Source organism: Chroicocephalus ridibundus, chromosome 2 (genome assembly GCF_963924245.1).
Source record: "Chroicocephalus ridibundus chromosome 2, bChrRid1.1, whole genome shotgun sequence".
NCBI lineage: Eukaryota > Metazoa > Chordata > Aves > Charadriiformes > Laridae > Chroicocephalus > Chroicocephalus ridibundus.
The window spans coordinates 1,341,641-1,361,019 of NC_086285.1; the positions used below are offsets into that span (position 1 = coordinate 1,341,641).

The window sequence follows — 19,379 nt, forward strand, 5'->3', positions numbered from 1 at the left end:
TTGGAAGGCTTTAAATAAAGCTTGAGTTGTCCTTGAAGCTGGAACAGTGCTGGATTTAGGGGAGCAGCTCTGCCCTCCGGGAGCTGGATGTCACCTCGGGAGATGTTCCTTGCAGGACCTGCCTGGGACTGGTGCTCGGTTTCTACAGGGAAACCAGTGTCCCTGTGTCTTCAGCTGGCTTCCTTCATGGAAAACGCTGGCTGAGAGATCTTTGGGCACAGGGGGAGATTGGGTTTGGGAGGAGGTAGTTTTAGGGTGTCTTAAAATAGCTTGGGACATCATCCCTGAGTTGAAGTCATCCCTGAGCTATGTGGACACAAACCCAAGTTGCCCCCACACGACTCCTCTGGTCTCCTCCGTGCTGTAAATTGTACACGATTATCTCAGAGTGGTGCTTGGTTTGAGGTGTGCTGGGGCTTTGGAGGGATGTTGTGAATTCCCTGTGTCCTCACTGGGACTAAAGGGACAGACATCCTGAGCGGTGATCTGGAGAACTTGTTCTTGAGGGAGCTGCCCAAAATACTGATCCTTACGTGGGTTCTCCTGAAGGTACGCAGGTGTTAACCCACCGCCCTTTAGCTGCACAGCTCAACGTAGCAGCCAAGCAGGGAGATGGGACATTGAGCGTCTCTGTGGGTTTCCTTGAGTGGTTCTGGTGTGGAAAAGCAGCTTGGAGATCTTCTGCAGTTGGCTCCCTGGCCACCAGCAGCATCAGTCCACCGGCCTCTGTGCCTGGTATGTGCCTGGATGAGCAGCAGGGCAAAGGCAGTGTCTGACTGCAGAGGGGTCACAGAATCACAGAATGGTGGGGGTTGGAAGGGACCTCTGGAGATGACCCAGTCCAACCCCCTGCCAGAGCAGGGTCACCCACAGCAGGTGGCACAGGAACGCGTCCAGGCGGGTTTGGGATGTCTCCAGAGATGGAGACTCCCCCACCTCTCTGGGCAGCCTGTGCCAGGGCTCTGCCACCCTCAAAGGGAAGAAGTTCCTCCTCATGTTGAGATGGAACTTCCTATGTCCAAGTTTGTGCCCGTTACCTCTCGTCCTGTCACTGGGCACCACTGAGAAGAGCCTGGCCCCATCCTCCTGACACCCCCCCCTTTCAGTATTTATAAGTGTTGATAAGATCCCCCCTCAGCCGTCTTTTTTCCAGACTGAAGAGACCCAGGTCTCTCAGCCTTTCTTCACAAGAGAGATGTTCCACTCCCCTCATCATCTCGGTAGCCCTTTGCTGTCCCCTCTCCAGCAGTTCGCTGTCCTTGATCTGGGGAGCCCAGAACTGGACACAGTGCTCCCGGTGTGGTCTCACCAAGGCAGAGCAGAGGGGGAGGATGACCTCCCTCCACCTGCTGGCCACGCTCTTCTTGATGTCCCCCAGGATGCCATTGGCCTTCTTGGCCACAAGGGCACATTGCTGGCTCATGGGCATCCTGTTGTCCACCAGGACTCCCAGGTCTCTTTCCACCGAGCTGCTCTCCAGCAGGTCACCCCCAACCTGTCATGGTGCAGGGGGTTATTCCTCCCCAGGTGCAGCACCTGACACTTCCCCTTGTTGAATTTCATAAGGTTCCTCTCTGCCCAACTCTCCAGCCTGTCCAGGTCTCTCTGGGTGGTGGCACAGCCTTCTGGTGTGTCAGCCACCTCTCCCAGCTTTGTGTCATCGGCAAACTTGCTGAGGGTGCACTCTATCCCCCCATCCAGGTCATTGATGAATATATTGAAGAGGATTGGACCCAGTACTGACCCCTGGGGAGCACCACTCGTCACTGACCCCCAACTAGACTCTGTGCAGTCCTTCGCCGCTGCATCACAAACCCCCTTTTCTCTAAGGGCTCCCGAAGGAGCTGGTGCCACTTTGCATCCTTTATTTTTATGGGAAGGGAAAAGGGAGGTCTCTCGGTACCCCTGGTACTACGTGCAGTGTGTGTCCTGAGAAGGACAGAAAGGTTTGAAGGTGCCTAAGCTGCAAACACGCATTCTTAATGCAGGGCTTTTGGCTCCTTGGACGCATGAAAATGAATCCCAGAGAACATGTGAAAACAAACCAGACCTTATTTACTCCTGCCAGAAACCTCCCCAGATCCTTTATCTGACAGTCTAGACAAAAACCTGTCAAGCAGTTTATGTCTACAGTGAGTCAACGCAAAGGTTATTTCCTTGTGAAAGGATCTTCTCAGCAGCCAGCCATAAACTACGTGATTACAGGTCTGGGGCTTTCACCTTTCCTCTTGCGGTATGCAAAGAATGGGAATAATCGTCTGAAAAGGGGAACTAAAGCGGCTGTGCTGGAGGATGGGGCGCGGAGGAGCTTAGGCATTCCCATGGCCACCGCTTCCTTCCCTTCCCCGACTTGTAGGACTTTGGGCTCGGAGTGGTCAGTGTTACCCAACGCTTGTTTTGTGCGCGGCATCAAGGTTGAGCAGTCCTTTGGTTCCGATAATTAATGAGGAGCTTGGTCCTGCCCCAAATCCTCAGTTCGACGGTCCTCAGTCTCAAAGCTTCTCTCCTTGATGGTGGTGACATCTACTGTCAGATGTTCCACTTCCCATAAACCTTGCTTTTGTGTGCTGCGAACTCTTGTGAGGTGAATCCATAGCCTTGGTTGTCTGTGGAAGATGCCAAAAGGCTGGTTTTAGGACAAAAACTTCTTGGATGTTGTCCTTGGTGTCTGTGGAACCAAAGCTATCTGCCTTAGTGGGGACTTGGGTGTCCTGCAGCTGGGAAGAGACCTCAAATGGAAAACACCAGTAAGGCAGAACTTCACCTTCTCTGTGGCTGCCTGGTGGTCACATCTGTGGCCTCCTACCTGACCTCCCCGTGGTGGCCACCTCCTGGACCTGGGGTATTGATCTCCTCTGTGTGGGTGGCCTTCACCTCTGCTTCTGAGGCTTGAAGAAGCAACTGGGCTGGGGAATGTGGTCTTAAAATCATCCCTGCAGCCGTCAGGGACCTGGGAACACAGGGATGACGTGTGGTCTCCAGGGGGTGGTTGTGCCGAAGCGTTGACTGATGCTGATGGATCTCTGTAAGAGTTGTCTAAGTGGATGAAGGACCATGAGTAATGGCACTGCTCTGACCAGACTCCCCGGGAAGGCCCATAAACCATGTTTAAGACACAAATTAAAACTGCTACGTTATTCCCAGCTGCTTCCATGACCTCTTTCATCTTTGCTGCATGATTTGCTGGTCTGGTACAGAAATGGTGGGAGCTGGGAGAGACCTCCTGGAGGTGGTTGTGACGCTGGACAACCTCGAGGTTTTGGGTGCTTTGGGGATGGACGTACGGCAACCTTGTCTTTTGGGTTTGTTTGCATGAAGCTGCAACTTCGACGTGACTCTAGAAGCTGGACTTTAGGAGAAGAGCCCGGACAGAAACCTTTTTGGGTGGAAAAAAGCTTAGGGATGCGAAGCAAATCTTTAAACTTGGAAAGAAGGCAAGTGTTTAAATCCTTTAGTGGGTGGGTGGGTGGGTGGATGGATGGATGGATGGCTAACTGGAGATCGCTCCACTTTGCTTGTAAATAGGGTTCTAGATCTAAAGATCCACTTTTTGGCATAAATAAATGTTTATCTTGCAAGTTGATGTTAATGATATTGAGCAGGAGGGGGCTTAATGCTTGAGCCGAAGCGATCTAGTGTCCTGCGTTAATGGCGCTATGTGCAGCCGAAAACTGGGGAAAGAGGGAAAAGAGAAGAGGGGAAGTGAGTTTGCTTCCTTCTCGCCTCGCTTTGCTGGGATCACCTGTGTGTAACTGGTTTTCCTCCGGGAAAGGGGAGGACATCGCATCCCAAGGAATCGGCTGGAGCCAGGGAAGCTGGTAAGCTCGTGTTTCCCTTTCCCAGACAGCGATGGAAAATACGGTTCCGTATCCGAAGAGAACGGACTTGCCCATGGCCAGGCAGCTCCGGGGCTTTCTCGTCTTAAAACTCCACTTGGTTTCTGCTCTCTGGCACCTTTCTGATCACTGAATTATGGCAGGAACCCCTGGAAACTACGGAAAAACAGGAACTCTCCCTCCAAAGTGTGCTCCCGGTGCCGATAAGGCTGCAAATAAACTGATCTTACCAGCCTTTTCCCCTACAAATATTGATAAAGGCTAAAGCTGAAAGACTTAGACGGTACTGCCACTGCACCCTTGGAGACCCTCCCCTGGCCGGCTGTTTCCAGGTGCTGCTGGGACCGGCAGAAGGCTGTTTCCCGCCGCCAGGACCCCTCAATATCACCGTACATCGGAGTGGGAGAGGCGGTGAGGACGTGCCGGGTCTGGATCCCCTGGGCAAGAAGGTATTGGCTTCTTTTCTCTTGCCCGCAGTGCTTAAATTTACCTTGGAATTTAAGCTGGGCTTAAATTCTGCCCGGTCCTGCAGATGGGGATTCCTGAAATCGGGAAGAGGAGGCAGATGGAGATTAAATGAAGCACTGAGGGACAGCCTGGGTTAAGCCTGGCTTAGGAATTACTGCTCTTGGAAGAGGATTTCATCGGAGGCTGTAAGGATGCCTTCCCCTCCTTTTGGTCGGAGGATCCGCTGCGAACTGGGAAGCTGAGTCAAGGCAAACCTCCCCGCGCGTCTCTGCCTCCGGCTTCTCGCTCCAGATGTGTCGGCTCCAGCCTGGCTCAGCTGCGCACCCGGAGATGAAAGCCGTGGGTGGAGAGAGCTGAGCCGGGGCGGTAGGAATCTCTTCTCCGGGAGGGAGGAACAAGGCTCTGCTAAAAATAGCCGGGGAAAATTCCTTTCCTCTTGCCTTAGAGGAAAATCCTGGCGGGGAGGCCGGAGCCCGGCTTAGCTGGCAAGGCGGTCCGAAACGTGAAAACACGGAGCTGAGCCTTGTTTTGGAAGTGGGTTTCTGTGCAACCGTTGCCTTTAGTCTCGAGCTGCTGCGTTGTTTGGCGTTTTTTTTAAGACAGACTTGGGCACCAGCTCACTGTTTTTAGGAAAATTATGTTTCGACATTACTTAGATTTAATAATGTGCTTGTTTGAAGGAGCGGCTTTGAAATCAAATAGAGCGTTTCTGGCTGAAATATGAATTATTTTTTTAATTTATTTCACTCTGAGTGTCAGCTCCGCGTCATCCTGCTGGGATCTGGGGAGGAATGAGAGGTCCCGGTGGCCAGCGGAGACCTCTCACTCCTGTCTCAGCCCAGTGGAGATGAAGCCACGTCTTCTGGAGAACCTGGAGGGGGTGTCCCACCAGCAGGCTGTTGGTTAGAGGGGCAGGATCACCTCCAGAAGCTTCCCTAGGAGTCGGTCAAAATGATCTCCCAGAAGATCCATGTCGGAGGAAAGCAGTTGGGGTTAGAAGGGGGGTGGATAACTAACGTGGTTTAAACGGAGCTGGAAAACCGCCCACAGGATGGGCTGAGGAGGGACAGTGACCTCGACGAAAACCCTTCCTTTGTGCCCCGGTGAGCACAAAACTATTTTTACCAGTTGCTAAAACAGGAGTTGCACGTGATCCGTTCTGCGGGCAAGGTTGCAAGAGGTCCGGAGCCTCCTTGTCGAAGGAATGGAGCTTTATCCCTCTTCTCCTGACGCCCAGCACATCAGGTTGTGGTCTCAGCTCCTCAAGGATGGAGGGGACGCTGCTCCAACTGCCCTTTCTGGTGGTCACCTTGCAATAAGATCTTCCACCGGAGAAGCCGTGTGAAACCGAGAAATCCCACGCGAAGCCTGAGCGTCACTGGCTCTGCCGGTCCTGGGAACAGAGTTGTCTGAGACGACTCTTCAGCAAGACGTAGGAAGAGCTGCAGGTCCCCAGGTGATCCTTTGCATCCTCCTTGCTCAGATATTCCTTGGGCTTCGCTATCCGGTTCAGGCACAGGTAGGTCTCGCCCATGGGGAGGCTGAAGTCTGCGGCAGCGATGGAGACTTCTCTGCCTGGATGGATCCTCCTGAAGACGGAACCTGCTCTGCTCGCTTTGGAAATCGCCGGAGGACGCTTCCGTACGTTGTTTCTCGCTCCACATGCAAAGCCGTGGCTGCGCACCTGGGCTGATGCAGGTGAACTTCGAAATGCCGTTCTGGCCAGCTTGCTGCCGTCGGGGAGGCCGTGGACGGGCTTTGAAGGTCCCTTCCTCCACCACCCTCATCCTGGCAGGTGTCCGTGGAGCTCCATGAAGTGAGATGAAGCCGAGGACGCTTTGTGGTGCCCATGCACCACGTTGGGGTGCAGGCGTTGCAGATCTGGCTTCAGCACCCTCCGAGTGCCAAAGGAGAAAGGTCCGTGGCTGTGACAATGGCTTTGCGGAGGGTCAGGAGCTAGCAGAGGGTGGCATCCAGCCCTGCGCCGCCTGCCCTCCTTCTCCCTGCCTTGACAGCCTTCCCGCAGCTTTGGTCTTGATTAATTTTCATCTCCATGCCTGGCATCGTTATCCAGAGCCCCCCCCCTTCCCCGCCCTCTTAAATCCTTGCTGTCGCGTTCCGCTAAAGCTGATAAAAAGCTGAAGCTGTTCTTAGCGCTCGGCTTCAAAAAGGAATCCCTTGAATAACGGCTTGATTTAATGTTTTAGCGTCTGGATATCTTCGTGGGGAGGAGAGCGGCTCTTCTGCAGCGATGTCGGCGTGCCAAGTCCGGCGCTGAAGCCGGAGCTGCCCTGTCTGGACTTTCTCAAGCCGAATGCCGACACGTCTTGCTGTACTTCCCATGTGAATAATTCCCCCAGTGCCACTTTATCACTTTATCAAATGCTCCTCGTTGACAAAAATGGGAGAAAAGTGGAATAAAAGGGCTTTGTGAAGGTGTTGGCAGCTGTCGTGCTGTAGCATTGATGCTCTGAAGCCAGCAGCGGGATGAAGAGGAGCACGTGATGGGAAGATGTTCCATGGGTGGTCTTCAGTCCAGATCCCACATGGAGCTTCGAGGGGGTTCCCAAGCTGGCTCCGTGGCTCCTGCAAAGTTGCTGAGCTGTCCCTGTGTTTTCTCCTTGCAGTGGTGGGGTCTGAGTGGTGCATTTGGGGGTCCTGGGGTGGTGGGAACCATCCCATCTTACTTGAAAGCTGTTTTCCTACCCAGCCTGTCAGCACCAAATGATGTTCCTCAAGGAAACCACCTCTGTGAAGCTAAATGAGAGGGTCCTGCTCCTTGGGTGGCACTTAACAGCCTCCCCTCCCTGCTCAGGAACCTGGGGCTCTTCCTCGGCGCTGCTAGGGGTGGGCCGGATGCAGCAGCAAGTCAAACAACTGCATTGAGCTGCTTGTGGAGCCTGAATTTTGGCATGCACTCAGGTGTTTGGCTTGTAGATGGCACTCGAGGGCAGCCTCCTGAGCAGCTTGATCCTCTGTGTAGCAAGGGCAGGAGCAGTCCCGCCCTTTGAGTCACCATCCCTAGAGGTGTTTAAGAAACATCTAGATGTGGCACTTCAGGGCATGCTCTAGTGGCAGAGGTTGTAGGTTGTTTGGTTGGACTCGATCATCTCAAAGGTCCTTTCCAACCATGAAGATTCTATGATTCACTCTCCTCCTTGACCATCCCCCTGCAAGTCCAAGTATGTGGCTGCTTTGGGGAAGAGCTTGAGTACCGGCCAAGTCAAAATAAACCTAATTACAGGGACAGGATGATCTAGAAAACGTCACAGCCATCTGAGCGTCCGTAGCTGCTCCTGGTCCTTGGTCGAGTCCTCTTGCCTTGTTCACATCCAGGGCTGGAGAAGGTCCTGGTGGACACCAAGGTGAGCGTGAGCCAGCAACGTGTCCTCGTGACAGGGATGGCCACCAGCCTCCTGCTAGGAGGTGATCCCCTAGAGCACTGGGCTTCCAGTACAAGAGATGGGGGTGTACTGGAGTGAATCCAGCAGATGGTGAAGGGCTGGGAGCATCTCGCGTAGGAGGAAAGGCTGAGAGAGCTGGGAGGAGGCTCAAGGGGATCTTATTAATGTATATAAATGCCTTATAGGGGCAATGAAGAAAAAGAAGGAGGATCCAGGCTCTTCCCAGTGGTGCCCAGTGTCAGGACAAGAGGCTACGGCCACAAACTGAAACACGGGGACTTGTATTCGACCGTAATAAACTTTCTTTAGCGTGAGGATGGTCAAACACTGGACAGGCTGGCCTGGAGGCCGCAGGTTCTCCATCCTTGGAGATGCTCAAAGCCTGCCTGGACCCTCTCCTTCCCCCCAGTGCTCTTGGCCAAGTCTCTCTGCCCCTAACTGTGTGACGCTCCCATACAGACCTGGCTGTTAAGGATGGAGGGGTGGAGAAATCCAGCAGTTAGGGGCTGTGGAAGGTCTGTTCCCGAGGCAGCGGGGTATTTGCCGTTGCTGTAACCCCATCAGGGTCAGGAGTTGAGCTGGTGTTTAATTGTCTGAGCGATTTTGCGTTGGGCTAAAGGGATCGAGAAGGCCCCTGAACAATTCGCCGCCTGGACGGGGACCCGCCTTGCTCAGGCAGAGCCAAACAAGGCTGTTAGGGCTTATTTTGGCCACCAGGCTGAGGAACAGGAAGCCATTTGGCCACGAACCACCGCTTGCCATCAGGATGTGGCCGGTACCGTGGTGGCCGGCTCTGCGGAGCCTGGTCCAGGCTCCAGCCGTGCCCAGGCACAGCCAAACCCAGAGAACCCGTGTTTCCCTGGCATCTCCACGCTGGAGGCTGGTTGGAGTTCACTTCTGAACAGCCAAGTCATCTCTAAACGTGCTGAATGTGGGTTTTCTTGCTTGGTTTCACGTTTCGTTATTACGGGCGCCTCCCATGACTTCTTGCCCTTCCACGCGCGCCGCTGTCCTCCTTTTCTTCCTTCCCTCGTTTCCTCCGCTGGCGGCGAGCTGACCCGGAGCCTCGTTGGGCTCGGTTTATTATTTCACCCGCTGCCATCATCACGCGCTGCCTTTGTGCAGATGCTTCCTGCGCCGAGCCTGCGCGTCGTCGGTACGCTCCCGGTTGGCTTTCTGATACGCTCGGAGACGTAGCCTGGTCCTGGGGGGCTGCCGGCAGCTCTCTAGGAAAGCTTTCTGGCTTTACCAACGTGTCCCGCATCCCTTTAGGAACAGGATAACTGGATTTGGGATGCAGGCTCTCCTTGGGGATGTCCTGGCCAGCAGCGGCACTGGGTGGCTGTTCAGAACTCGGCCTCCCTTAATCTCCAAGCAGATGCTGGGGGAGAATTAGCCTTACACATTTGCATTTGAGATAATCCACTCGAGGGGATTAAGCGGCGGTTTCCGCTCCGAAGGAGAGGGATGCGCTTTCTCCTTTGTGTTCGGCTCATTTAAAGGGGCTGTCCAAGACCTCATCGATTTTTGGATGGATACAAACAAGTGAAAGCAGCCTAATAAATTTAAAAAAAAAAACAACAACAAAACAACCCTTGAAGCTCCAGCTGGAGTAATAATGGTCTAGATGACGTGTAAATCGTTCCTTTTTCCCTAAATTCTTCCTACTGAAGTGGGTGTTGCTGATGATCCAGGGGACCCTGATTATTTCCCAGCAGCAAGGGGACGGTGCACCTCGTCGCTCGTCCTACCTCTGATGGGACCGGAGACCGCCGTGCTTACACCGGGAGAGCCCCGCTCTTGCCCCCTGAGGGTGGGGGCTCCTTCTTTGGGGTGCCAAATAAAGTGGGTTTTGAAGTGTCCGTGTTGGGAGGTGTTGGGAGAGTGCAGAGAGCTGCAAGCACTTTCCCGGGGTATTGATGAGGGTACAAATGCCTTTGGTTTAATTCCTTGCAACCCCAGTCACCTGGAGAGCTTTCGAGGGGAGGAGAGCATGGAGCTTCCTTCTTGAAGAGCATCTTGAAGGTTTGGGGATGGGTCAGGCCGTCTTCCCTGAGATTAAGTACTGGCTCAACAGCCTCCCCTGGCCCGTCCTGCGCCCAGGGCTTTCTGCGCAAAAGGGTTGAGATGGCATCAGAAGGACGAATCAGCCCGACGCAGATGTGAGCTCAGGATGGTGAGGGGTTCTCTGGACCGTGCCGTGTCTCCATTTCTCTCCTGACAGCTCATGGCCATGTGCAACCTACGCTGGGGGGCTCAGGCCCCCGGCTAAGGCTGGTCTCATGGGCTTTTTCCTGGGTGTTTGTCCTATTTCCACTGAATTTGCAGCCCCTGGAGCAGCAGCGGGTGGCTTGACCTCTACCACCAGTGGAAGGTGACCTCTTCCACCTGGGCCACCGAATCCAAGGAAGGGTTGGCCATGGCCAGGAGGTCCCTGGAGCCTGGTGGCAGCCGGTCCTTGGCACCCACCAGAGCCATGTGTCCTGGTCCTGGGGTGGTTTTGGTGGAGACTGGTGGGACGTGCTCCATCCCGGTTCCTCACCAGTGTTCCTCGTTCAAACGTATGTGAACGTACATTGGGTGAGTTGGGTCTCCCAAAAAAATCCAACCAAAGCCCATCTGCTGCTCTTAGAGCCCCCTCCCCTGCCCGATGGCATGCCTTTCCCTGTCCGTCTGGCCTGGCGGGTTAAACCCAGCTTTCAGATGCTCTCTCTCAATTAGTCAAGTCTTAAATGCCTCGTTAAGTGGACAAAATGCCTGTTTTCCTCCTGAATTTCGGAACTGGAGGCCCTGAGGAGTGACCACGTTGGCCCGACCTCTGCCAAGAGCTGCAGCTCTGCATGAAATGCCATGTCCTGCTTGGCACAAGGTCTTCACGTAACCCCTTCTCCGCCTCTTCTCCTGACTTCAAGGCGTAAATGCTTTTGAGAAGCAAACCGTGGAGGGTGTGGGAATGAGCTCCTGGCAGCTGGGATGGTCTTTTTGCTGAGCTCTGCTCCCCATGCCGGTGGCTTTTGCAGCAGATGCTCAAGTTCTGCCGCAGGAGATGACTCGTGACCACCTCGCGGGGAGGTGGGCTGGGAAATCACCTTCAGGGATTGCAGTTGTGGGCAAGGAGTTGTGGGGGAAAAAAGAAAACAAACTTTGATTTTATGGATTTTAAGGAGAAATGGGATCCTTTTCTTCCCCAACGGTGTGCCGGAGGAGTTCACTTGCATCCCGAGATGGTGATCTGCTGGGTGTAGGTCTTCGGGTGCTTCTTCAACCAACCTCCTTCTTGCTTCTGCTCGATGGGTGGATTCCATTGGGGAAATCACAGCCTTTGCCCTTTTTTAATTTGATTCTCCGTCTGGGAAGTTAGCGGCTTGTTGTCATTAATCCTCTGAGCCCGACTCTTGGGCTGGCGCTGGAGCCCGGCAAGGCTCGCTGGAACGCTTGGTGCTCTCCCAAAGTGCCTCCTGGGAGGCCTTGGCTCAGGCAGGGAGCTCTTACCCGCATTTCCGAGCTTCGTTTTTCTAACGGGAAACTTCGAGACTCAAAATATGGCCCCTAAAAAAGCTTTACAGCCCTCGGTCTCGATAAATGTTGTCGGACCTCGGAGATCAAAGTAGCTCTGAAACTCGGAGGAGAAACCAGGGTTGAAGACTCCCGTGGGCCGGGGATATTTCCAACCCCGGGGGCGAGTCCAGGCTGTAGCGGCAAAGTTTTTTGGGGGGAGTTTCCAGGGCTTTTAGGGGTGCAGGATTCAGGAACGGGATCGAGCATTGCGAAACGGGCTTCTGCGCCTCGCGCCCGGCCCCGTTGCTGCCAAACCTCGCCGATTCTTAACCAACAGCAATGTTTTGTCGCTCTTGCTGCGTCTAACAGAAGGAAACTGCGGTTATCGCACTTCCTGGCCGCGAGCCGGCAGGCGAATGAAAGCTGGTGGCTTTGCCAACCCCTTCGGAAGCCCCCCGAGACGAGGGTCGCAGCTTCTCTAGCCCCCGGGAGGTTGCTTTCGGTGAAACCACCAAGGGTTCCGCGCCGGCAGGGTTTGGTTCTGCTCTCCGTGGCCGAGTATTTTGATGGAGAACGAGGTAGGTGCCGCTTTTAGATCATCTGCCAGAAATGGAGAAGCTGTTGTTCCGCGTTGCGTCACGCCGGGGGATGCCTCCGCCTGGGATTTGGGCTCCCCAAATCCTCCCTATGGGGCTCGGGGTGGCGGGGACTCCCTCTGGAGCATCTTCCCAGCCCTATGGAGGCTGCTGGCATCCTCCAGGGAAAAGCAAGTTTCTTCTGGTTTGCTCCATACGGATTGGGCTGGGAGAGGTGAATCGAGCCAGAGACCGGCTGGTGGAGGGGGATGGACCGTTGTGGTACAGCCCTGACCCCGGTGCCGGATTTCTGCATCTCCCTGCTTTTAATTCCTAAAAGATGCTGGTGAAATGAGACCTTTCCGCACTGGCAGCCCAGGTTTGGGGTCGGACACCCTCGTAGTTGGGGTGGCAGAGCCGGGGTTGAGCCCGGCGCTTTGACTTTAGCAAAAAGACCCGTTTCTTTCAGGATTTTCTTCTTTCTGGAGCCAGGAACAGTCTCCCAACCCCTGGGCAGGAGCCGGCTGGGTTGCACGGCGCAGGGTGATGCTCCGTTTCGGGACCCCGGGTGAAGGGACGGATCCTGCCCCTAAAATCTGCAGCGCTGGGCCGCGCTGCTCCTGCCGCTGGGAAGGCAGAGCTGTTCGACGAGGCCAGCGCCGTGTAGCTGTCATTTTCTATCCCATTTGTCCTATAAACTCGCTCTATTTTTATCTCCCTGGTCCAAGGGAGGTAATTTAAGGCCGGGCTGTCCCCATCGTCCTTGCGATGCCTGGTTCGCTCTGGGATTTGGTGAACGCTATTCAACCAGGAGCTTTTCCATCCCAATTTCCCATCCTAGTATAATAGTTTCAAAATTCTTTCGGTCTGGCTTCCGTCTCTCTTGTTCCTGTAGATCTTTTCACTCTCGTCTACATTGAGAAAAGCAACGAGAGAGCCTGAAGCTGCCCGGTGGCAGCAGGTCCCACGCGTGCGCCTGAACACGGCTGTGCGGGGAGGGACGCCGCTGGGAGTAGGTGACATGGTGGTGGCATTAAATATATTGTCCTACGTCAAGGTTTTTGTGGTTTAGGTGAAGGGTTCGCAGCAGTTCTTGATGGTGGTTTCCAAGGTGAGGTACCACAGTGGACGGCAGCAAGAGATGAGCTGAATTTGCTGGTGGCTGCAGCTCTTTGAGGTTTTTTGCACACTTTTCTGAGCAGGTCTGTATGTAATTAATTCTCCTTTCGAAGCATCTTTTCTGCCTCTGCAGATCGTACAGTCCTTTTTCTCACCTGTGAGAATCAGGGAAGCCAAAGCACGGTCGTCCTGAGGGGTGGGAAGCAGAGAGCATCGCTGCCGTGGGACGGGGCAGACGGATTCTGCCCCTCTGCTCGGCTCTGGGGAGACCCCCCTGCAGCGCTGCCTCCAGCTCCGGGGCCTCGGCACAGGACAGACACGGAGCTGTTGGAGCGGGGCCAGAGGAGGCCCCGGAGATGCTGGGAGGGCTGGAGCCCCTCTGCTGTGGGGACAGGCTGAGAGAGCTGGGGGGGTTCAGCCTGGAGAAGAGAAGGCTCCGCGGAGACCTTCCAGCCCCTTCCAGTCCCTCAAGGGGCTCCAGGAAAGCTGGGGAGGGACTCTGGAGCAGGGAGGGGAGCCATGGGACGAGGGGGAAGGGTTTTCCACTGACAGAGGGGAGATTGAGATGAGATGTGAGGCAGAAATTGTTTGCTGTGAGGGGGGTGAGCCCCTGGCCCAGGTTGCCCCGAGAAGCTGTGGCTGCCCCATCCCTGGAGGGGTTCAAGGATGGGGCTTGGAGCAACGTGGTGTGGTGGGAGGTGTCCCTGCCCAGGGCTGGGGGTTGGAACGAGATGGTCTTTAAAGTCCCTTCCAACTCTAACCATTCCATGATTCTATGAATCCCAAGCATTGGATCTCCCTACTTCAAAACTTCCATTTGAGCTGCTAAACTTGGCATTGGAGAAGTTTGCACACAGTCCCGGTCATTTATCCATCAGGCAAGCTGTTGTGGAGCTTGATGGGAATCTACCACGGGTTGGCTCTGCCGTGACAGCCTCTGGGCGTGCAGCGTTCCGGGGCTGCCCGCCCCATGACGGTAGAAGAACAGTGGTAGAAGGACGGTGGTGATGCTCCCTCTATAGCTGGGAGCCCGTGTGTGCACGCTGCTGCCGGCTGGACTCGTGTTGGCTCCGATGTTCTTCCAAACCCGCCACTCAATGGTTCACGAACCGCAAAGACCCGTTTTTCCCAGGAGAGGTCATCTCCTGGGTCCTGCACTCACGTTCGTGGGTCTCCCTGGAGACCTCAGACAAGTCGGCAGCATCTCTTCGAGTTCCTCACTGCAAATGCTTGGGTGAAATAAAAAATTGCACCGAGGTGAGGAGGAAGCCTCCTGGTTTTGTGCATGGCCATGGCACGCTCACTGTTACACCTCTTAATCTGAGTATATATTTGTTGGTTTTTCTTAACTGAAAGGTTGGACATCATGACTTTACGTGAAAAATTATCCTGTTTTGGTCAAAGGAGCTTAGCAGCGCTTATGCTCTTCTTGCAACATGTTGTGGGAAAGGGCTTTTCAGTGGAAGATCTTGCACTTGTGGATTCGTAGCTCTAAAACCAGCCTGACCACCGGGTGGTTGGGGCTGGTAAAACCAGGCTGAGAGCGCAGATGGACGGGCTGGAGGAGCGCTGGGCAGTGGGTGCTGCCGGTTTCCCCCCATTTTGGTGCAGAAAATCTCTCTCTCGCCCTTAACCCGGTGTTTCCCTTTCTCTCCTCAGCCTGGAATAGTGTCTCCTTTCAAACGAGTCTTCCTGAAGGGCGAAAAAGGTCGGGATAAAAAAGCCCAGGAGAAGGTTACGGAGAGACGGCCTCTGCATACGGTGGTGGTGTCCCTGCCTGACCGCGTCGAGCCGGACGTGCTGCTGAACGACTACATCGAGAAAGAAGTGAAGGTAACTTCTGCCTGGCCGGGGCTCGTATATAACTATGTGATTCCATGATTCTAGATAGAGTCATCTAGGTTGGAGAAGACCTTTAAGATCATCAAGTCCAACCATTAACCCAGCCCTGCCAAGCCCACCACTACCCCGCGTCCCTCAGCACCGCGTCTGCCCGGCTTTTAAATCCCCCCAGGGATGGCGACTCCACCCCTGCCCTGGGCAGCCTCTTCCAACGCTCGACAACCCTTTCCGGGAAGAAATTTTTCCCAATATCCATCCTAAACCTCCCCTGGCGCAACTTGAGGGCATTTCCCCTCATGCCATCGTTCATTACGTGGGAGGAGAGCCCGACCCCCCCTGGCTACTCCCTCCTTTCAGGCAGTTGTGGAGAGCGAGAAGGTCTCCCCTCAGCCCCCTTTTCTCCAGGCTGAACACCCCCAGCTCCCTCAGCCGCTCCTCTCAAGACTCCTGCTCTCTCTATATCGAGATATATATAGATATATAGATATATAGCATCACGATAACTTAAAGGCATGAGACATCTTCCCTATGGAGGTGCATTTAGCACTTTCTAAACAGGGGCTTGGGGCGCCGGCCCTTTGCGCTGAGTTGGTGGTGTCTCTCTTATGGTGTTCACGGACGTGCTTAGGGTGTACGCAATGTGGTAACGGTTTGGTTCTTCTTTTCCAGTATTTAGGTCAACTCACATCCATCCCAGGGTACCTGAATCCCTCCAGCCGCACGGAAATCCTGCATTTGATCGATAACGCAAAGGTGAGCGCTCAGCCTGCTGTACGACCCACTTTGTGTAGTCTCTATCTAATGTGGATGGAGAAAAAAAAAAAGGCTTGTGGAGCTCCTCAGGGTTAGGTCCTGCTCTGACTCTTCTCCTCCATCCCATGGGAGGGAAGCCCGTTACCAAAAGGGAAACAGTTCAACCTAGCAGTGGAAATACGTTTATTTTAGAGGGCGCACCAGCTCCCGGGGCAGCTGACCCAAGAACACGATGCTGTCATCAGTCTCTCTGCCTACAACATCAAGCTGGTGTGGAGGGATGGAGAAGATCTCATCCTCAGGGTCCCCATCCACGACATCGCATCCGTTTCCTACATCCGAGATGACTCCTCTCACTTGGTCGTGCTGAAAACAGGTAGGTTGTGGCCAGCACGGGCCGGCTGTAGCCTCGTGTTTCGGGGTTGCCGTGTGTTTTGGGCTTGTGGGGCTGAGTCCCACAGCAGCCAGTATCGCCCTCGGGGAGGACGGCAGACAGCCTGACCCGAAACAGGACAAAGGTGATGTTGGGTGAGAACAGAGCAAAATAATCGGTGTCCTTCATAGAATCACGGAATGGTTTGGGTGGGAAGGGACCTTTACAGGCCATCTAGTCCAACCCCCTGCCGTGAGCAGGGACATCTTCAACATTCCCAAGGGGCGATGGTTTGAAACTAGAGCAGGGGAGGTCTAGATTAGACATTAGGAAGAAGTTCTTCACAACGAGGGTGGTGAAACACTGGCACAGGTTGCCCAGAGAGGTGGTGGAGGCCCCATCCCTGGAGGCATTCAAGGCCAGGCTTGATGAGGCTCTGAGCAACCTGATCTAGTTGAAGATGTTGGACTAGATGACCTTCAAAGGTCCCTTCCAACCCAACGCATTCTATGACTCTATGAACTAGATGAGGTTGCTCAAAGCCCCGTCCAACCTGACCTTGGATGTTTCCAGGGATGGGGGCATCCACCACCACCTCTCTAGGCAACCTGGGCCAGTGTCCCACCACCCTCAGCGTACGATATTCTTCTTATATCTAGTCTCCTGCCTTGAGTTGTTTCGGTCCGTCCTTTCTTGGGGGGGCCGCGGAGGAAGGACTGAGTTCACGTGTGTTCCCCCGAGGGTGCTGTGACTGGCAGAGGAGCGAGCGCATTGGGGGAGACGAAGGACATTGGGTTGTGTCTGGAGATGAACGGCGGGCTCGCGTACGGCTTAGAAATTCCTCCTGTAGCCTGTCCTCCGCCAACAACCACACCAACGAGAGCTGTCATTTACCGACTTGTAGGAAAGTTTGGGATCTTTAAGGTGTAGTAGTTTATCCTGCGCTGCCCGTCCTGCTCCGGTCTGCGGGGTCCTCTGTGGATGGGAGCAAGGAGGAAAAGCAAGGAGAATGGGTAGAGGCAGCTCCTCCAGCTCGGTCCCCGTGTGTGTCGGACCTGCCCTGCTCTTTGCGACCCTTGTGCGGGTTGCCGGGAGGATTTCGTCGCGGTGCTGGGTGTCTAAATGCCTGTGTTGAATAACCGGGGTGATACCCACCGCTTCCATCACACCTCACTTCTGGTGATACCCGGGGAGGGCCTCGAATCCATCCCCGGCAGCTCGGCGTGTGTCAAACCTGCGTGGTTTTGGGCTGGAGTGTTAGGGGGAAGGCTGAGCCACTTAGAGGATGTAATGACAGAGACTTATCGGATTATAAACCCCGTGACAGCAAAGGACAGTCGAGAGAATAAAGGAGTAAGTGACTTAAGCAGGCTGTAATTCTGCTGGTGGATTTCTGAGGCTGGCTCAGCCGTGGAAATGAAGCCGGCGATTTACAGAGTTGTCAGAAACTGGCTCTAAATTACGGGTTTTTCATTTTCAAAGACTTTAGCCCCGTGCAGTGTTCAGGTAGGAGTTACCGGGCTCCCGAGAGCTCCCTCCTCCCGGCTGCGGGACCCTCTGCTCTCCTGCTTTGGGAGGGATTTTGCGCTCCCTGCACGCGACCTGCTCGGAGGGCAGCTCGCCGTGCCACGTCTCCTTGCTGGTCCCTTCCTTGACTCGACCTTCCCCTCACGACTTTTCATTTTCTCAGCTCAGGATCCCGGGATCTCCCCAAGCCAGAGTCTCTGCGCCGAGAGCTCCAAAGCCCTGACTTCGGGCTCGCTGTCCGAGAGCGGGGTGGTTCCCGTCGAAGCTTGTTGCTTGGTGGTCCTGGCTACGGAGAACAAAGTAAGACTCAAAACACTCCATTAAAAGTCCGTCCTGCGTTGGGGTGGCCTCCGGAGTCACTCTCTGATTGCGACAACGCTGGGACTGGGGTTACTGGGAGATTTTCTGGCTCTTAGACCAGGGTGGCCGCAACCTCTCAGGAGAGCCACCAGCCCCAGGGTGGCTTCATCTTGCTCTCACCAAGTGTTCCCTCTGTTACGTGACCAGATGCTTACACCGTAGGTTGTGTGACACACACAAAGGCCCAGTTTTAAGACTGCAAGGTGTGGGATGGGCTTTGCTGGCTCATGAGGTGCTACCTGGAGGAGAAAACCGGGTCCCTGCCCCAACCCTGGGACCTGGTTTGGACAGGAGAAGGTACCAGAAAATGGTTTTTCCTTGATGGTGGTGCCTGCTGCCCAGTGCCTTCTCCAGCAGAAGGAATCTGTGAAGACAACTGGATCTCTCCCACGATAGGACTTTGCTAACTGGGGCGTTTTCCTCACGCTGACCTGGAAATTTGTTTCATCCTGTATCCGGATCCAGAGATTTTCATCTCGACCTCTGTGCTCCCGCTTCTACAGCGGGAACCCTTTGCCTTTAAGGTGGAGTTTTGCTCGCCTTGTTTTTGTCTCTAACGCTCCCTGGGGTGCCTGCACCGATTTGGGATGTAGGTTATGTAGCCAAAGCCCCAGGGAGCTGAACGGAGGTGTAGGACAGAGCATCGGCATGAAATCTGGGTGCTAATTAATAGCTGTGAGTTGATGAGAGAGAGCATCCGATCTCCTATTGCTTGGGACTGGCCGGTTGAAAAGGGCTGGGATGTTTCTCTGGCTGTATGGGAGGGTGATGAGGGGTGATACATCTCAGGAGCTGGTCTCCTCTGGCACCAAAGAGAAGCTCAGAGGAGGCAGCAACGAGATTTCGGGTTTGCCACCTCCAGCCCTGGAGACCCTGCAGGTCGCGCCGTGTCCCGGATCTTGGACAAGTGGGTTCCTTGTCCTCGCTGGGAGGACAAACACAGCACACTGCTGGCCCACACGGCGTGCCCACCGTAGGGACATGAAGAGAAAGGCCACCGTGGTGGCTTCTGCCTTGCACCAACCCTTCTTTGCTCCCTCCCCAGGTGACTGCCGAGGAGCTGTGCTCACTTCTCAGCCAAGTCTTCCAGATTGTTTACACTGAGTCCACGATAGACTTCTTGGACAGAGCAATATTTGATGGGGCATCCACGCCGACGCGGCACATGTCCTTACATAGCGGTAAATCCCTGCTCTCCCTGTTTGCCTCTGTCTTACTCTGTCTGAGGGTCATAGAATCACAGGATGGTTTGGGTTGGAAGGGACCTTAAAGACCATCCAGCGCCACCCCCTGCCCTGGGCAGGGACACCTCCCACCAGCCCAGGTTGCTCCAAGCCCCGTCCAACCTGCCCTTGAACCCCTCCAGGGATGGGGCAGCCACAGCTCCTCTGGGGAACCTGGGCCAGGGGCTCACCCCCCTCACAGCCAACAATTTCTGCCCAATATCTCACCTCAGTCTCCCCTCTTTTAGTGGAAAACCCTTCCCCCTTGTCCCATGGCTCCCCTCCCTGCTCCAGAGTCCCTCCCCAGCTTTCCTGGAGCCCCTTGAGGGACTGGAAGGGGCTGGAAGGTCTCCCTGGAGCCTTCTCTTCTCCAGGCTGAACCCTCCCAGCTCTCTCAGCCT

The 19,379-nt window shown here is 54.8% G+C and overlaps 1 protein-coding gene across 1 annotated transcript in view; it reads left to right on the forward strand.

Moving 5' to 3' along the window:
- The window catches only part of CCM2 (CCM2 scaffold protein), a 42,398-nt gene that overhangs the window by 16,203 nt on the left and 6,816 nt on the right, over nt 1-19,379 (forward strand). Inside the window, exons 2-6 of the mRNA XM_063324207.1 lie at nt 14,560-14,733; nt 15,412-15,495; nt 15,688-15,871; nt 17,559-17,695; nt 18,801-18,936. Coding sequence (XP_063180277.1) covers nt 14,560-14,733; nt 15,412-15,495; nt 15,688-15,871; nt 17,559-17,695; nt 18,801-18,936 — 715 coding nt within the window. The remainder of the gene's footprint in view (nt 1-14,559; nt 14,734-15,411; nt 15,496-15,687; nt 15,872-17,558; nt 17,696-18,800; nt 18,937-19,379) is intronic.